Source organism: Chelonoidis abingdonii, chromosome 7, assembly GCF_003597395.2.
Source record: "Chelonoidis abingdonii isolate Lonesome George chromosome 7, CheloAbing_2.0, whole genome shotgun sequence".
In the NCBI taxonomy this organism is placed as follows: Eukaryota; Metazoa; Chordata; order Testudines; family Testudinidae; genus Chelonoidis; species Chelonoidis abingdonii.
Genome location: NC_133775.1, coordinates 38,926,608 through 38,944,751, shown reverse-complemented (window position 1 = coordinate 38,944,751; position 18,144 = coordinate 38,926,608). Strand labels below are relative to the sequence as shown.

Sequence of the window (18,144 nt, the reverse complement as noted above, 5' to 3'; positions counted from 1 at the left end):
CTTGATGTGGAACAATTTATATTTTCCTTGAGGACTCCATACACTGGGAATATATTATTTAATCTGCCCTGATGGCTTAAACAAGCTATTTTTCAACCCAAACTAAGCTTAAGGAGAAGATTGAATCAACTTCTAAGAGGTTTGGGACTGTGGCTAAGGAAGAAATAAATTAAGGTTAAGGCACTAGACTACAATTCATGATGTGGATTATATTCCCAGCTCTGACAGATTTAAGGCAGTCTCAATGTCTGTGCATCACAGTTCTTCCACAAATGGGTGATATTTTTCTACTTCCCAGGATGTGAGAATGAATTGTTTATGAACTGGTCAGACATAAGGTGATGGGAAAAAAAAAAAGGAAGCTACATAAAATGAGATCAGAATTCAAAGCATCTTTCCTTTTCTATTCTAACCTTCTGAAACCAGATAGGCTGGGTTCCTGGAATTACAGTTACAGGGACTGTCATAATATTTAGCTCTCACTTGAACCCATTATATTAGTGAAATTTATAGATTAATATTCACCTGTGCAATAATGGAGAGAATCCCAAGAACTGCTATAAAAGCTGCAACACTTTCAGGTGAAAATCCCATTATCTACATTAGAGAAGGAGTAATTTGATCATTAAACTTCAAATGTATATTGACACGTCTTTCATGTTTTGTGACATCAGTGGAAGAATAAATGGAGTAACCAGAAAAACGCTTAATCTGAAATAGAGGAAGACATCCCTGATTTTATTTAATCCCATAATCCATTGAAACTAACATTTACTCTTGCATAAAATAAAGATTAGTGTGGAACAGAAAATAACTTCTATAACTGAGTATGGAACTTGAAAGAAAACTGACCCCATACTGTAAGAGACTAAAAATATTTTATCAGCTAACAAAAGCGAATTTTAACCACTGCAGTGTAGTGGAATTTGTACTTCAAGGAATAATGGAAGTGACTAAGAAACATGAGACTTATTTTGAGAACAGATTCATCTCTTTATTAACTATCAGAGTAACTAAAAGCCACTATCAACAGCCATTAATCATATTGACTACCCATATATTGCTAAAGTAATGTAACAAGTGCAAAGAATACTCCCTTCTATAAATTTAGGGCTTGGCTACATTAGACATTTCAAAGCGCTGCCCTGGCAGCGCTTTGAAGTGTGAGTGTAGTCAAAGCCGCAGCGCTGGGAGAGAGCTCTCCCAGCGCTGCTTGTAAACCACATCCCTTACGGGTGTAGCGTGCAGCGCTGGGAGCCGCGTTCCCAGCGCTGCCGCCCTGATTACACTGACACTTTACAGCGCTGCATCTTGCAGTGCTCAGGGGGGTGTTTTTTCACACCCCAGTTGCAGCGCTGTAAAGTGCCAGTGTAGCCAAGGCCTTAGTTTCCCTTATCAGACATTTCTTCATATGCAGATTCTTACCTGTCTGAGGTACAGGAAGAAGCTGGAATATTGACCTGCCTCTGGGAGGTAGGAAAGAAAGACCGTTATGCAGATTAGCAGCACTATGGAATCTTGACCCACTTTCTTTAGTGACTAGGACAAAAAAGACACAGCTGTAAGGTCAACAACAGAAAACATCTACCTCTTCATTATTCCTAAGCAATGATATACAAAATGAACACTGAAAGAGGCAGATGCCCTTTAATAAATACATCACCACTGAAACATGTCCTTCAGCACATGCTAATTTGCATTTGCAAATCCCTGCTAAGCAGGGATTTGAAATTACTCACACCCTTCCCCAATAAACCTAGGAACTCCTCAAACACTTTTTTTAAAACCCAAATCAGGAGATAATTACTATCAGTCCCATTCCTGACTCAAAAGCAGTACAGATCCAAATTTGCATATATCAAGCCACCACTCCATGCTTAAACATTTAAATAGCTTACTGCAAAGGGGTCAGCCTGTTCCCAAGAAATGGGTGCTCCCCATGATGCTGGCCTCATCTTCTCAGGCAGTGATTCTGGTACAGCAACAAGAATAAAACAAATATCCAACAAAGCTATAGCTGTAGCTAGGACCACTACCAGGCTGTTTCCATAGACTCGACCAAGGTAGGCACCAATAGCTGGGCTGGTAACTAAACTTGCTGCAAAGGTTGCTGAAACCTGTAACAGGCAAAAATCTGTATGAGAATAAGTTTTCCAGTAAGGAAGATCAAACTTATCCAACCTTTTTTTCCTGACTTCACTTTCAGCACCTTCACTTCCATAAACTTAGTTACAAATCACCCTAATCAGGTGCACAAGTTCTGAACTAAAATGTACAGTTCTTTTCTCTAGCATTGCAGCAGCAACCAAGATTTCAGACATCTGACATTTTTAATGAAAAAATGTGGTTAAGTGGGGCAGCACTGTATAGCCTTGTGACTGTGTCAAATGTGTGAAGTTTAGACACAGAGGTCTGACGGGCAGGGGGGAGGGGCAAGGAGACTCAGCATAACATTTTCTTTTGGGGGTGGTATTAGAAACTATGCTTAGTTGCACAACATCCACAGCTCTTAATGAATCACAGAATTTACATTATATAGTAAAAGTTGCATATGCAAACAAAATGGAAAATAGCACCATCCTGACAACCAGAAAAGAATGGAGAGAAAAGATTATATAATGGCCATTTTAAATTTAAGCTGACAAGAAATTCAACAGGAGACGCAGAACTGGAAAGTAGTTCCCATCTGGAAGTGTTTTTTGAAAAAATGGACTGGCCAAAATAAGTTTATAGTGGGAAAGATATCAACTTTGAAAAGCTTGTGTCTCCAGCAGCAATGTGACAAAGCTTCATTAAGAGAACTCTAGTTGTTGACCCTCACGAAGCTTAAAAGGTACAGAGGAATTAAGTACATACCAGCCCATAGGCCATGCTTCTTTCATGTTCTTGGGTTATATCTGCTACATAAGCAAACACCACTGAGAAAGTCACGGCAAAAACCCCAGAAACAGAGATAACAGCAAAGTACCACCTGGGGACAAAGGAATCAGAAAAAGAATAGCTCAGTGGAGCTAAACATAACCAGCGGTGAACTTCTGAACACTTCCAGACAGATTAAGGGATCTATGATTGTCCAATTTACTCGACAAGTAATTTATAAAGTCAGTATGCATGTATCTTTATATGGTTAAGAAATCTCTCCAGTGTGCACTGAGTGTATAACAGAATTACCAGCCATTTGACAAAAAATGCTTTGTGGATTAAATTAGGATAGTTCATTACAGATCCTTCAACATTAGCCTTAGCCCCGAGTCCACAGACTAGCAATTATTTCACTCAAAATGCATGTTGCAAAATATAAACTGTTAAACAAAACGCCTATCACCCAGGAATAGGGATCAAAATGGAGAGACCACAAAAGACTTTAAGGCTAGATAGCAAACCAAATTAGCCTCAGATACAATATGAACAGTTGACTCTCAGACCTCTATCAGTGCTAAGACTGTGTCTTATGTTACTTCAGATTTATCTTCAGGAGCAGTACAAATCTGAAACAATTGTGACCTAGCCATTATCCTAGGGGCATTAGACTATGAATGGAGGTGTATCAGACTACTAAAATTCCGGCTAGTCAAAATTTGCTAGATTCTAATATTTGACAAGCACAACTATAATAAAAAAGCTGCAACTACTTTTTCAGTACCAGTTTTAATGTTACACACTAGTGCTTAAGATATACACTAGTTCTGTAGACTATTTTCAATTCTTATGACTATTTACTTAGTACTGAAATGATTTTGCTGAAAATTACGGCCAAATAAAGATATGCAAGGATTAGAGAGACATTCTCTGAAGGTACTGGGAAATATACTGTATAAAATTATACTTAACTATTAAGTTATTGACCCCCAAGAGGCTTAAAAAAACAAGAAATAGACCAGCTCACAGGCCATACATCTTCCAAGTTCTTGGGCTTTCTTTGCTACATAAGCAAACGCCACTAAAAAGTCACAAGTCACTCCAGTACTAATGACTAGCTTAGAAGCAAGCACGGGGCTAACAGTCTGGAGATCCAAAATTCTAAGCCTGGCTTTGAGGCATTCAGCAAGTCACTTCACCCCATCTCAGTTTCCCCAACTCTGCAATGGATTAGTACTTCCGCACCTACCTCACAGAGGTGCACTAAGAATTAAACAACATCTGGTAAATTAACTAGAACACAAGTGCTATTATAAATGCTACCTTATAAATTATGTACACCAAGAACACACTAAAGACAAAGCCATAAATAACTATGTTTGTTACTAACCATGGGCTGATCTTCATTAATGGAATTGGTGCACAAGTGAAAAATACCGTTAAGAGTAAGAAGGACTTTCGTCCCCAAACATCAGAGAGAGCACCTATGAGGGGGGCACTGAGAAACGATAACAAGCCCTGAAAAGTAAAAACAAATTTTAAATAAAAACCAAGAAATGAAAGAAAATACAATAGTTGAAAGATTGTTAGAAACTGACTGATTTTGTTTTGCAGATTAATGATAAATGTTGGCTATATGGAACAATGTGTCAAGCAGTATCTTCTATCATCATCCCCCTTTTCCACTCAGCAGCAGTTATCTGCAATTTGAATTTTACTATCCCATAGAAACCCAAAATGTGAAATCCAAATGCAGTCACCACACAGCTTAATAAAATGCATTTTCATATGCTGTATTTAGGGGAGAGACCATTTTTCAACACATTGAGGACATGTGGTCTAGCAATCGGAGTAAAGGATTGGGTGTCAACAGGTATCTTACATTCTTATGTGCTGTGACACCAACTGATTGTATGATCTTGGGCTATTCAAATGGCCTATTTATTCTTCAGTCAAACCAAGTAAAAATTTTAGCAAAAGCAGGATTAAAATAAAGTGCTGCATTTGAGCTCTCCATGGTAAATCTACCCTCACGTTTTATTCACAGCTTGAAAGCTATATTGGAAGGCTCTCCTTATTCCACTTAAGGAAGCATCAGCACTCATGTATGTACCCTTTATTGATTTATTTTAAGTTGTACTCTATTGATTTAGACTGAATTTTCATCCTACCTTTACTCCTTGGATTAGGCCATTCATTAGAAATGTATGCTTTGGGAAGGTTTCATGTAACACCTATGAAAGAATTATGCACATTACATACTGCATTATCCATATTTCACAGTACTAAATATGAATACAGACTCAAGAATTAATATATCTGAGGCATATTTTAATATAATTACAGTAAAATCCACCATGAAATTCAACATCAATAATCTCATTGTCAAATAGTCCACTACAGACATTTGCATGGTAGACTACACAATTTCTAATAGTAAATTCTGCTATGCTTCTTACTTTCCAGAAATAAAAGCACCAGTGGATAAGCTACAATGTTAGCACTACAGCTGCAGGTCAGTAAAACTAGGAAAGAAAAATCTTCAAAATCAGTATATTTTCTCCACTTTTTACCACATAAGACTGGCAAAAATTTCATTAAGTTTGATAAAAGTATCATTCCTACTTCAATGAAGAGGAATACTGTGTAGGATTTCCTTAAATAAGGATATGCTGTACTTATGTGATAGACTGATTCAGACACCAAATACACACTACTTTTCACAAAGGTCTTGTTCTGCTTAAAAGGACTTCAATATTATGGAACACAAAACTAGTACCACATGTGTAGTATACTCCATGTAGATACTGCATGGAGAATGAACGAACTGCTCAGATGGTTTGAATACACTTTTTTGCATACTAAAGCCTCAGCTACACCTACAAATTATATTAATCTAGGTACAGCACTCAGAGCTGTGCAAATTTTGTGCCTTGTGCAACATAATTAGGTCAAACAACCTGCTTCTACAATAGGCATTAGGTTGACTGAAGTTTTACAAGATAGGATCATTAGAATAGAATATCAGGATTGGAAGGGACCTCAGGAAGTCATCTAATTCAACCTCCTGCTCAAAGCAGGACCAATCCCCAGACAGATTTTTGCCCCAGATCCCTAAATGGCCCCCTCAAGGATTGAACTCACAACCCTGGGGTTAGCAGGCCAATACTCAAACCACTGAGCTATCCCTCCAGAGCGCTTGACATTCTTAAGCCTAGTCTACAAGGTTAAACACACTTTTTTACCTATAGATTTCTACACTGCAGCCATGACACAACCCCCACCCCCCTTCCCCTCCAAACCATTACTTCCCTAACCAACAGAGCTAGGCTGGCAAAACTTTTAAGTTTAACTCTAGCCTGAATCTCTGTAAGCCATGGTGCATAATTATGGCATATTAACCAGAACAAAAGTTAAAAATCTCCTTTCCTTATATTGCAGTTTATCAGGATACAATATCTGTCCATAGACTTCAGGGGTGGGTGGTATCACACTTTATTTCAGAGAAGTTAAGTCATATCACTGACTGTAGCATAAATGAATTACTTAGGCAGGAGTGAAAACATGTTTACAAAAGAGAAAGTTTCTACTTGCCATCACCTTGTTAATTACCAAAGGTTAAAAAGACAGTACAGAAAAATATACAATATTTAATGAGTTAGTTTTAAAGAATGGCCAGGTTCAGTAATGCTCCTTTAAGATCAAAGTCACAAAGTTCTTAAAATTGGGACTGGAATCCCTCACATTCCAAGATCCTACTCTTGTGCTCAAGATAGACCTCTGTCTGTGGGGGTAATAGAAATAGAAAGTTTGAGGTTTTGTTTTTTTGGTTTTTTTTTTTAGTATTTCGTCTCAAAAGTGTGCGCAGTTATCAACATATGTAATCTATGCTATGTGGCTAATATCAATAAACCCAACTCTACATGGATTGTTTAATCTTCACCACATTCAGTAACATAACACAAGATGTTCTTCCAAGTGTGAAGTTCAGGCCAGCTCAATTCCACCCAAACTTTATTTTGAAGTTTAATGCAGTGATAATACTGCAATGAACTAATAATAATAATAATAATAAAAAAAGGCTAAAATAAACTTTTCATGCAATACAGAAGTTCATTAATCACATCACTTACCACCAAAGTAGGTGCTGTCAAAAGTCCCCAAGCAAAAAACTCCAAAAAAATCACTATGACAGCATGGTAGACACTAGGCGAACCTATTCCTTGAGGCTAAAACACAGAAACAAAAAAGTTGTTACTACAGAATATTTAAAAAGCTGCATTATTAATAAGAAAGTTGTCAAATGTTGGTTTATAAGCAAGAAATTGTTAAGATGAAGTATGGCTCAAAACAAGCTGTTTCAGGAATCTGAATAACTGTCTTGCATATGGTGAAGTATAATGAACGACTGGAAGTGTCGTAAAAAACAGCACTGTACAAACTGCAATGCCAATTATAAACCTCCATGTATAGAGAAAACTGAGGAAAAATGACTTCCCTCTAACAAGATTCTACTATTTGAAGTGAGACTCTTTTGTTGGGGAATTTCACATCTTTTTCTCCTCAGGGAAGGAAACAATTAAGTTCACATAGCAATTAGAAGTCAAAAACCAAGATTTAATTATTCCAAATCCTGATTAACTGGCTTACCAACCAACTTTGGTTCTTACCAACAAACAGTGCTTCTATTAGTAAAAGCTTGTATCTAACTAAATACAAAAACTTGTTGAAATACATTATCTAAAACCCATATGAAAGAAAATAAATTCATACAATGGAAAGCCCACCACAACTTGAGACTAGTATTAGAAGGTTTTCCCCAAATGCTGCGGAAGCCAACAAATAGACTCAATACGTACATCAAATGTGGGACAGAGTTTGAAATGCTTCTTTATATTGTTGACTTAAGCTAAAAGTGGCTTCCACAGAAGGGAATGTATGGAGATAGAAAGTTAAGTGTGGAAGGGATTTGGGGTGGGGAGAGAAATCCTGATTAGGCTCAGATACTTCATTACATGCTATGTCAACTTGCCAGTGTATTACTACCCATGCCAGGAAACACTGGAGAATTATTTCACAACAGAATGACACGAATGACCTCCACATTAAAAATGCTACACAAGTGGACTTTTTTTTTTTTTTTTTTAATTTTTAAGTCAAAAGCTCTGCCTCAACACCTACTCTTTCAACACTCAAGGGAGACTGGGGAACGAAGAGGCAATTCTCAGCCCTGAATTAGATTTGGTGTACTGTGTTCATATGATTAAATACAAACAGACAAAGATTTGGATTTAACAGTGCTCAAATCTTATCAGCTGTTCTTGCCATCTTGAGATTTCTGCCACTCTAATTCAGCTATTCTTACAAGATTTTGGCACCATCCAAGCTAGAAAAATAATTTTTCTGGTTTTGCATCCGGTGACTTGTAACCAAAGCTATAGGAGCAGGCCTAAATACAGCTACTGGAACTGGTAAACTGCACCCACCACCCATAGAATTTGAACAGATTTGGAAAAAAGCTTGTTGTTTCGACCCATCTCTAATAAAAAGCTTTATATTCTGTAATGTTTAGTGGAAAACATGTTTCAGAGTACTTTTAGTACCATGGTTACTTCCGCCCTTTTCTTCTTCCTTCCCTAGTTACCACACACAAGTCCAGCATATTCATAAATATTCTTTCGCTACACTTTTCTGTTTTCCAGTGAGCAGAGATGACTTTACAATTTTGTAAAGGGGCCAGAGAGCAGCTTGAATTCACAGCATCACCCAGGCCTGCAGGAGCTCCTCTAGGTTTCACTCCCATCACACCCTGACTACAGTACAGGATCCAAAGAGTAAACTTCTTCAAGCACCATGGGCAACAAATACTCTTTTCCTTTCCAGGCTACAGATCAGCATCAGACTTGCTCCTGCAAAATGGAGCCTCCCTCTCAGTTGCTATTGCTGGTTCCTCACTGTACCAGAGAGTAAAGAAACAGTTGGCAGAGTCGGGGTAAGAGAAGTAGTTACTGGCAGCTGCTCAGCAGACAACCACCTCACGACCCCAAGAGTCAGAGGTCAAGAGCTTTTCCAACATTTCTATTATGGGCAAGGGATGAAGAAATGGCAGTTTCCCTCTACCCCACTAACACCTTATCTTGGGCAGGTGAGAGCAGGTCAAGGAAATGAATCCGAGACTGCACTGAAGAGCTTCACTGCTTACAGCAGTAAATATTTTTAAAGAGATGGGGGAAGGTTACTACCCTTATTTGCCACTGCATAAGGCATAAGATCATTTAACTGGATGTGTGCGCTAAAATGATCAGATATGAATTAGTGTTGAAATATAAACCAATAGGCTTAAGCAGTAACAGACAACTGAGTTGAGAGGGAGGGAGCTAACTTGTCAGAGCTACCATATCAGCTTCTCTGTCTACTGAATGAAAAGACAACATTACATTTAGAATATTTTTGTTGTAACCACAAGTACAAGAAACTTAATTTATAAAAATGCAAGTTTCAGGATTCTGCAGAACTTTGACTGTCATGGGATTTGATTAATACATCAAGTAGGCCTGAAGTCTGAAAATTAGTTACATAAAACACTGTAGTAGTATCCATCAACTAAGTATGAACAAACTAAAGGAGAAAACACTAAAGGCATTTCAAAACAACATTTTTACATCTTCCACAACAGAAATGTATTTTAGCTATAAAAATTAAAGTCTAAAGGCAAAAGTGTAGCTAAATACTCAAGTTATAACCGGAATCTGACACTCATGGTAGAAGCAGATGTTCTTTGATTATCTATTCCGAGCATTGCAGTTGTGTTGGGACAGGTGGCACACTAGTTGAACTACAGAAATCCCATCTGCCAGGTCAGACAGGGGTCCTTCTAGTCCAAGAGGATTTTGTATTATAGATCAAGCCAGCAATAAAATAAACTTGTACGTGGATCATAGCTAGAAGATACTTCTACTGATACAACACTGTAAAAACCTCTAATGCAAGGACAACTTCAAATGTACAATCATAAACGCTGAGAATCCACTTGTAATTAATATAGTTTACAAACCAGAAAAAGTATAGATGTACATTACAAGAAAAATATTTGAATTCTCCTGCTCTAAGTCACCCTGTCATACCCAAGTATCATAGTTCAAATTTCCTTTCATCAGTGGTCTGAGAAGAATGAGTATTGTACATATGATACGAATTGCAATAAATCATCAGAACAGGATGAATTAAGGAGAGGGCCTGAACTACTATTATTACCTTCCTTTGGTCAGCCTACATCACAAGTATTTTACTAATTGTATTTTGTATTTCATTTATTTGACTATGGCTATTTAACAACTGTACAAAGGAGGACAGCACTACTGTAAGATCTTTATCGTAGTTACAGGAAGTCTACCTGCAGTCACTGATGTAAACACCTTCTTAAATTTAATCAGGACTGTGAGTTATAAGAATAATACTAGTGACATTACTGCCAAAACAGGTTTGACTGATGTTCTGATATTACAGAGTACACAAGAAGCCACATTATTATTAAAAAAAACATTCCTACACATTGCCACCATACTCTAGTCTTTTTACAGAAAATCTTGCTGAAATTAATGGTGTATACCTCTACACCTTGTTTAGGAAAGTATACACTCCCAAGCTCTGAAAAAGCTTTGTGAATGTGCTTGGATGGGAAACCTAATCACAAAGCTAACATTGGGCTAGTGTAGCAGAACTGGAGAGGGGCACAGGGGAACCAGAGTAATAATGGTTTCAATCACTAGGGATAAGCATATACTATATTAGACCTACAGACCTACCCTATCATGCATTTGAGCTACTGACAATGAATTCTTGCAGAGAAAGGGACTATTGAGTTTCTTTGGGGCTAAAAAATTCAAAATATAATGATTTTACCCCATAAGTAATTGATAAACTTAAATATGCATATTTAAGTTTTTTTTATTGCTACTGGTCCCCAAATTAGAGAAATTCAAGGCTCTTTCAGTTTACCTGATCCCCAAAATATCATTTAGCATGTCAGGCAAGTGAGGAATTGGGGAGGATGAGAACAGAACCGAGGGCTAATTTATGGTGTTTTTTTTTTTTTTTTTAAATGTCTACAGCATGATCCATGCATCTAAGCAGTTCTTGCTGCCGTTTTAAAAAACATAGTCTAGTATAACAGCATACAGCCTCAACAGGTCATTAACTCACAAAAAATAAAAAGTCTCAATACCCTTTCCCTACCTGCATTTGAGAATAGGCAAATATTTCCACAAACAGATCACATACCAATATCTGTTATCTAATGACTTCCCAAATAGTTGCATGTTTCTGTACATTTGAACTCAATGTACTTTCAGATGGGCTTGCACTCAGCTTTTAATACTGGTAACTGACACCGAAGGCACTATTTTAGGTATAACTGAACGACACATTAAATCTTTCTCCTTATCCCCGGATGCAGTTCATCCAAGTGGAAATTAGAGGAATGGCACTATTGTAACAACTCAATTTTTTTCCAGTAAGAAATTCTAATTTCACCAGTTGCACGAACTAGTGGAGCAGAAAAAAAGTTACTGTCTGTATTCACTCACTATATTAGTCCTGTAAAAAACATGTGCCTATATGTTTGTAATGCCATAAGTTTTTACTTTGTAAAGAAATTACGAACAGTAATATTGGTCTTTCACAGTAGATATTTCTCAGTCAAATATTAACTTACTTTGCCTCCGACCCTGAAGTAATCTACAGAGTAGCCCATCAAGTCGATGAAGACAGTTCTTGGCTGCTTATACAAAAGACCAGCAAACTGATGTTTTACTTTTATTTGAAAGACCCATCTTAAAGCAATATGATTTTAATGCATTTTGAAAAGGAATCTAAACTACATGAGTAAAGCAAGACATACATTGTTACAGTTATTTTGACCAAGTTAACTGTAACTGACTTATGCTGCTTATAGATTTTTTTTAAAAAGCATCTATGGCAACTTCATTCAATCACTAAGTATTCCAAGTTCTGTTACATAAAATACTTAACTATTTGTTGGGAAACATTTTATCACATTTCCAGTGAACTGGAAAACCTTACATTACTACTTTGATACAGAAGTTTGTCTCACACTTACCCACCTATTCTTTTTCAGAATATGGAAGCCGAAGGAGACAGAACAAACACCAAAGGATCCCATGATGGCGATGCACACACTGTATGGGTAAAGCACATCACAGATGGGCTTTTCACCAACAGCAGAACCACATCCTACTTATTATACTCAGAACTCCCTGCTCTATTCTACCTATTCTATGGTTTACTGCCTGCCATCATCCTGACCTAGGCTATTGTGAAACCAACTGCTGTCTGAAAACACACAGCAGTTTTCTAGGTGGTATTTCCTTTCAAGATTAAGAGTTTAAATATTATCTAATCCATAAATGCTGCAGACTTACACATATTTATATAGAACGGTAAATGCATGGATTTAAGTAAAGTTACCTTATATTGAATCTTGACACAAATGCTCAGTACTCAAACTTACTACTTGAGAGTAAACGCAAATCATCATCCTATTGGTATAGATTATTTAAGAAATACTTTTAAACTAACAAATGATGACCAGATGGATGCCAATAAGATAGAGACGAAACACCTGATAACAAGGAAACCTACCATGAAATAATGGCAAAAAAACCTGCACAGCCCAGAATTCTTGATCCTACATGAGGCAGCAGCAAAGAACATAGTTTTAGTCCTTCCCACCCAAGGGTGCCGGCCAGCCACGCCAGGGAAAAAGTGTCAGAAGTTCTTTGGGAACAAAGTTCCTATGCCCAGCTTATGTGCTACCTTCAGAACTCAGCATGAACCCAGCTCTGGTAGAAAGCAACCAGAGAGTGGAGGCCAAGTTAGGCCTCAGGTCAAATGTTCATCTGACAAGAAGTCAGAGGCAGGAGCCCTTGCAACAGAAGAGTTTATAGGGTAGCTTCTTCATCACAGGTCCCAGGTAGCTCCATCTACAGCAGGGCTTCTCAATCTTTTTCTTTCTGAGCCATCTCCGCAACATGTTATAAAAATTCCATGTGCCACAACAACTGTTTTTCAGTAGATTAAAAGCCAGGGCCAGAGTTAGGTGATAGCAAGCAGAGCTGTAGCCTAGGGGCCCCATGCCACAGGTGGCCTTGCAAAGTTAAGTTGCTCAGGGTTCGGCTTCAGCCCAGGCAGCGGGGCTCGGGATACAGCTTTCTTCCTCTGCTCTATGGTTGGTTTATTTTAGCAGACACCCTGAAACCTGCTTACAGCCCCCCACCCCACCCCAGGAGTCCCAGACTCCTGGTGGAGAGCCGATGAAATAGAGAATCTCCCCACAAACTAGCAAGTAGAGACAATGTGGCATTGTCTCCCTCATGACCCTATTAGCTAGCGCCAGACTTCTGTCCCAGGTTGACCTGTTTTAGGCATTGCCCTCAAGCCAGAATCTACCATGCCAATTAGGGTTACCAACTTAATATTTTAAAACCAGGACACTTCAGTAGGCATGCTGGAATCTCCCCTGCATCTCCCCCACCCCACAGCTCTGCCCCTACTTCTTCCCTCAAGGCCTCACCCCATCCATTCCTTCCCCCCCACCCAAGGGCCTCTCCTGTGGAGCTCAGGTGGAAGCTGGGGCCACCCAAGGCAGGTAGGAGGCAGAGCGAGTTGAGTAGGAGCTGACACACGCGATGACTGGTGCCTCTTCGGCTCCCCCACCCGCAGTAACCGGACTTTGAGTGTCCTGTCAGTAGCTCTGACCAGACACCGTCACGTTCCCATTCCTGACCAGACTTTCTGGCTGAAAACCAGGCAGCGGGCCCCCCTAATGCCAACCCCAAACTCCCTTACAGACCAGACCACAAGGATTCTCTGGGCACTCAGGCTCCTGTGTCCACCTCACTGCGTTCAGCGTTTCAATGCCCTTCCCCGGTCCGGGGTTTAGCTAGACTAGCCTCACTTCGCTAGGTCCGCCTCTTCCCAGGCCCGGCTGCCCGAACCCCAACGCACCATGCCTCATCGGCTCCCGGCCACCCCCCAGGCCGCACTGCGCCAGCCTGGCCTCCCCGCAGCAAAGGCCAGTCCCCTACATGTACCCGGGCCTGGCCTGGCCTGACCTCACCCCACGCTCCCTCCCCCTGCTTCACTGGGTCTAGCCACCGTCCCCGCACGCCTCCGGGCCGGGCCAGGCCAGCCCCTTCCCTCCAACCAAGGCCTCACCCCAGCGGCCTCAGCACTTCCCTCCGTGCCACAACCAGCCCCAGTCACGGCCCGACCAGCCCCCAGGCCTCACCGTGCCGCCGTCCTTAATGATGATCTTCTTGGCCAGCATGATGCTGCGGTTCACGGCCCGTTTCTTCTTCTTCCCCCCCTGGGTCATTTTACCATCCTAGGGCCCCGGGGGGGGGGGGCGAGAGCGGCGCGGGCCCTTCCCCAGCAGCCAGGCCTTCGCTTCCGAGCTAGCGCCACCACCTTGGGGAACAGCACTACCCACCCTCACATCACGCGATCCCCCCATTGGCTGAGCGCGGCACGTGGGCACGTATACCCCGCCTCCTCGCGAGCTGGAACGAGGCAGCAGGGCGGGAACGTCTGACGGTGGGTGAGTGCCCGCTTTCCTGGCAGCCCGCCAGCCGCTGGGGTTTTCCAGCTCCGCGATGCTCCCGCGCGGGGCCTCCACTCTCCACCGCCGCTTCCGGGTGGAGGGACGGCGCTCGGCCCCCGCATCGTCTCCCTGTCGCTCCTCACCGCTGCCGAGAAGGGTTACGTGCCCCAGGCAGGGACGACAGAGTGTCCCTCTCACCGGGCCCCCTGGGGCACAGGGCTTACGCCTTCCTCCTGCAGCCCTAGCAGCTCGGCTGTAGCGACACAGCCTGTCGCTAAAAGCTGTGGAGTGCAGACAAGCCCTGAGAGTATCATAAACCGAAGGGGTTAGGTCAGCATAGCTCACAAGCACTGAAGATTTTTGTCCCTCATCCCCACCACACCTGTCAGCCACGACTGACTAAAGTGCCTCCAGGCCGAGCGACAAGATTTGGGGGCACCAAAAAGCAGTGCATAATTATTATTATTTTTAACACTTCAGTGGAGTCTCATCTTATGTGGGGGTTAGGTTCTGAGGTCAGTGTGTAAGAGGAAAATTACATATACTGTATTTTATGGTAATTTTCACTATACATTGTAAAAGCAGCAAAGAGTCCTGTGGCACCTTATAGACCAACAGACGTATTGGAGCATGAGCTTTCGTGGGTGAATACCCACTTCGTCGGATGCATGTAGGGGAAATTTCCAGAGGCAGGTATAAATAGGCAAGCCTGACTCACTCCTGTTTGTCTATTTATACCTGCCTCTGGAAATTTCCCCTACATGCATCCGACGAAGCGGGTATTCACCCACGAAAGCTCATGCTCCAATACGTCTGTTGGTCTATAAGGTGCCACAGGACTCTTTGCTGCTTTTACAGATCCAGACTAACACGGCTACCCCGTTGATAGTATACACTGTATACACTAGAACAGGGGTTCTGAACCTATGGCACGCATGCCAAAGGCGGCATGTGAGCCACTTTTAATGGCAGGCTGCGGGTCCTGGCCACCACTGAGCCTGCTGCCAGCCTGGGGTTCCATTCACTCATCTGGCACTGGGCTCAGTGGAGCCGGTGGCCGGTACCCTGGCTGGCAGGAGCCAGCCGATGGAACTCCAGACTTTTGAGTTTATAATAAGCGATGCTCTGGAGGGAGGGAAGCGGGGGGTACGAGGTGGAAGTTTTGTCTAGGGCGCAAAATATCCTTGCACTGGCCCTGGCTCCAGGGTCCTTGGTCTGTTTAAAAGAGCTGGCAAGGCTGGGGGGTAGGGGTGAGGAGGAGTCATTGTCCTGATAGTCATGGCATGGTATCCTTTCCCCGTGAGACCAATCCAGGTTCCCATTAAGCTTGATTTGTGTGCAACAGACGAGGAATACTACTACACTTATTTTTGGACATCATACTGTTGCATCGCCCTACCCAAAGAACTCGGTGTAGCTTGAAAGCTTATCTCACTTGCCAACACAAGTTGGCCAATTACAAATACAGTATTTTCTCACTCACTTTGCCCCAGTACCACTTATGACAGCAGACTCCACCATCCATGGGGTAGAAGAGCAATGGAATAGTATTGGCAAATTAACATTAAAAAATGGAGTTGAGACACCCATGAGAGAGGATGTTTAAGCCGGGTAGGAAATATAACAGGTTTGGAAGTGTAGGTAAAGTTAACTAAAGCCTTATGTACAAATAGTTTTTCTACTAGTACAACAAAACTGGCCCCAGGACTGACCCCTGGAGTATTCCGCTTGATACTGGCTGCCACCTAGACATCGAGCCCTTGATTACTACCCATTGAGCCCGACAATCTATCCACTTTATACTCCAGTCATCCAATCCATACTTTTTTTAACTTGCAGGCAAGAATACTGTGAGGGACTGTATCAAAAGCTTAGCTAAAGTCAAGATATATCACATCCACCGCTTTTCTCATATCCACAGAGTCAGTTATCTCATCATAGAAAGCAATGAGGTTGGTCAGGCATCACTTGGCCTTGGGGAATCCATGTTGACTGTTCCTGATCACCTTCCTCTTCTCCAAGTTCTTCCAAATGGATTCCTTGAGGACCTGCTCCATGATTTTTGCAGGGACTGAGGTGAGGTTGACTGGACTGTAGTTCCCCGGATTCTCCTCCTTCCCTTTTTTAAAGGAGGGCACAATACTTGCTTTTTTCCAATCATCCGAGACCTCCCCTAATAGCCACGAGTTTTCAAAGATAATGGCCAATTGTTCTGCAGTCACATCAGACAACTCCCTCAGCACCCTCAGATGTATTAGATCTGAACCCATGGACTTGTGCATGTCCAGCTTTTATAAATAGTCCTTAACCTGTTCTTTCATCACTGAGGTTGCTCACTTCCTCCCCATACTGTGCTGCCCAGTGCAGCAGTCTGAGAGATACCTTGTCTGTGAAGACTGAGGCAAAAAAAAAAAATTTGAGTATTTCAGCTTTTTCTACATCATCTGTCACTAGGTTGCCTCCCCCATTCAGTAAGTGTCCCACACTTTCCCTGATCATCTTGCTAACATACGTGTAGTAACCCTTCTTGTTACCTTTCACATCCCTTGCAAGCTGCAACACCAATTGTGCTTTGGCCTTCCTAATTACACCCCTGCATGACTGGGAAATAATTTTATACTTCTCCCTAGTCATCTGTCCAAGTTCCACTTCTTGTAAGCTTCCATTCTGTGTTTACACTTACCGAAGAGTTCTCTGTTAAGCCAAGCTGGTCACCTGCCATATTTGTTATTCTTTCTGCACAGCGGGATGGTTTGTTCATGTAGCCTCAGAAGGCTTCTTTTAAAAACAGCCAGCTCTCCTGGACTCCTTTCCTTCCAGGGGATTCTGCCCATCAGTTCTCTGAGGCAGTCAGTCTGCTTTTCTGAAGTTCATTTTATATGACAGAGATAAATCATGAATGCAACTTATACATTAAAGTTGTGATATGGGCTGCAACTGCAACAAAGAATAAGGTATTCAAAAGTTTAACAAATGGAGGAGGGCGGGGGTGCCCAAGACACTCCTTGCCTGTGGTGGCATTTGGTCTAGGGTCAGCTCTGGTCTATATAATCAATAATAAATAAATGGTGTAGAGAAGAGAGAATCCAGATGAGCTTCAACATGTTATTACTCTGATTACTCTTGAGATTAGAAAATCTACAATTAAAGCTGTCTCCACTTTACTGTAATTTGATGCCATAAATAATTAGGCTTTTAAAGCTTTATTCTCCCTTTGATTTACAGAGATAACTGCCATTAACTGTAATGGATCTAGTGTGTGTCACACACTCCTTAATCTGATGGAATTTGTTAATTTGAGTTCTTTTAACAAGATCACTAAAAGTACAGGACACTGTTCGAGCTGGGATAAAAAAAAGTTTTCATTATTAGTAAACTACATCACAAAACCTTTTAACAAACCTAATTGAAATACAGGTGCAAAAGGAACGAAGAAAAAAAAAACGACTTTCAGATGGATTTCTTTACTTATCTGGAGAGTGAACGTTAGATGCTTTGGCTGTACAAAGAGACATAATTATGCCAAAGCACAGAGACACCTTCTGCCTTCCACTGTGCCTGAATTCCACTACACAAGATAAAAATAAGGAAGGAACCATTTTTGTTCTTTTGTTGAAAAACTGCAAAGTTTCTATCAAAATGAATGTTTTCATTTTGGTGGAAAA

General features: G+C 41.2%; 1 protein-coding gene across 6 annotated transcripts in view; it reads right to left on the bottom strand.

Annotated features, from left to right (window-relative positions):
* MFSD14A (major facilitator superfamily domain containing 14A) overlaps positions 1-14,397 on the bottom strand; it is a 187,379-nt gene extending 172,982 nt beyond the window's left edge. For 2 of the 6 annotated variants that reach the window (XR_012656254.1, XM_032804936.2), the window contains exons 1-8: positions 14,168-14,349; positions 6,993-7,088; positions 5,031-5,093; positions 4,250-4,377; positions 2,857-2,971; positions 1,899-2,117; positions 1,426-1,539; positions 526-597 (exon numbers count right to left, since the gene is read on the bottom strand). Coding sequence is in view for 5 of the 6 variants with exons in the window: in XM_032804936.2 (XP_032660827.1) it covers positions 526-597; positions 1,426-1,539; positions 1,899-2,117; positions 2,857-2,971; positions 4,250-4,377; positions 5,031-5,093; positions 6,993-7,088; positions 14,168-14,254 (894 nt within the window). In the remaining variant the exon portion in view is untranslated. Of the gene's footprint in view, positions 1-525; positions 598-1,425; positions 1,540-1,898; positions 2,118-2,856; positions 2,972-4,249; positions 4,378-5,030; positions 5,094-6,992; positions 7,089-11,977; positions 12,057-14,167 lie in introns of all 6 variants that reach the window. The other 4 variants (XM_032804934.2, XM_075067829.1, XM_032804933.2 and 1 more) reach the window with 4 other exon arrangements.
* Positions 14,398-18,144: the final 3,747 nt, after the last annotated feature.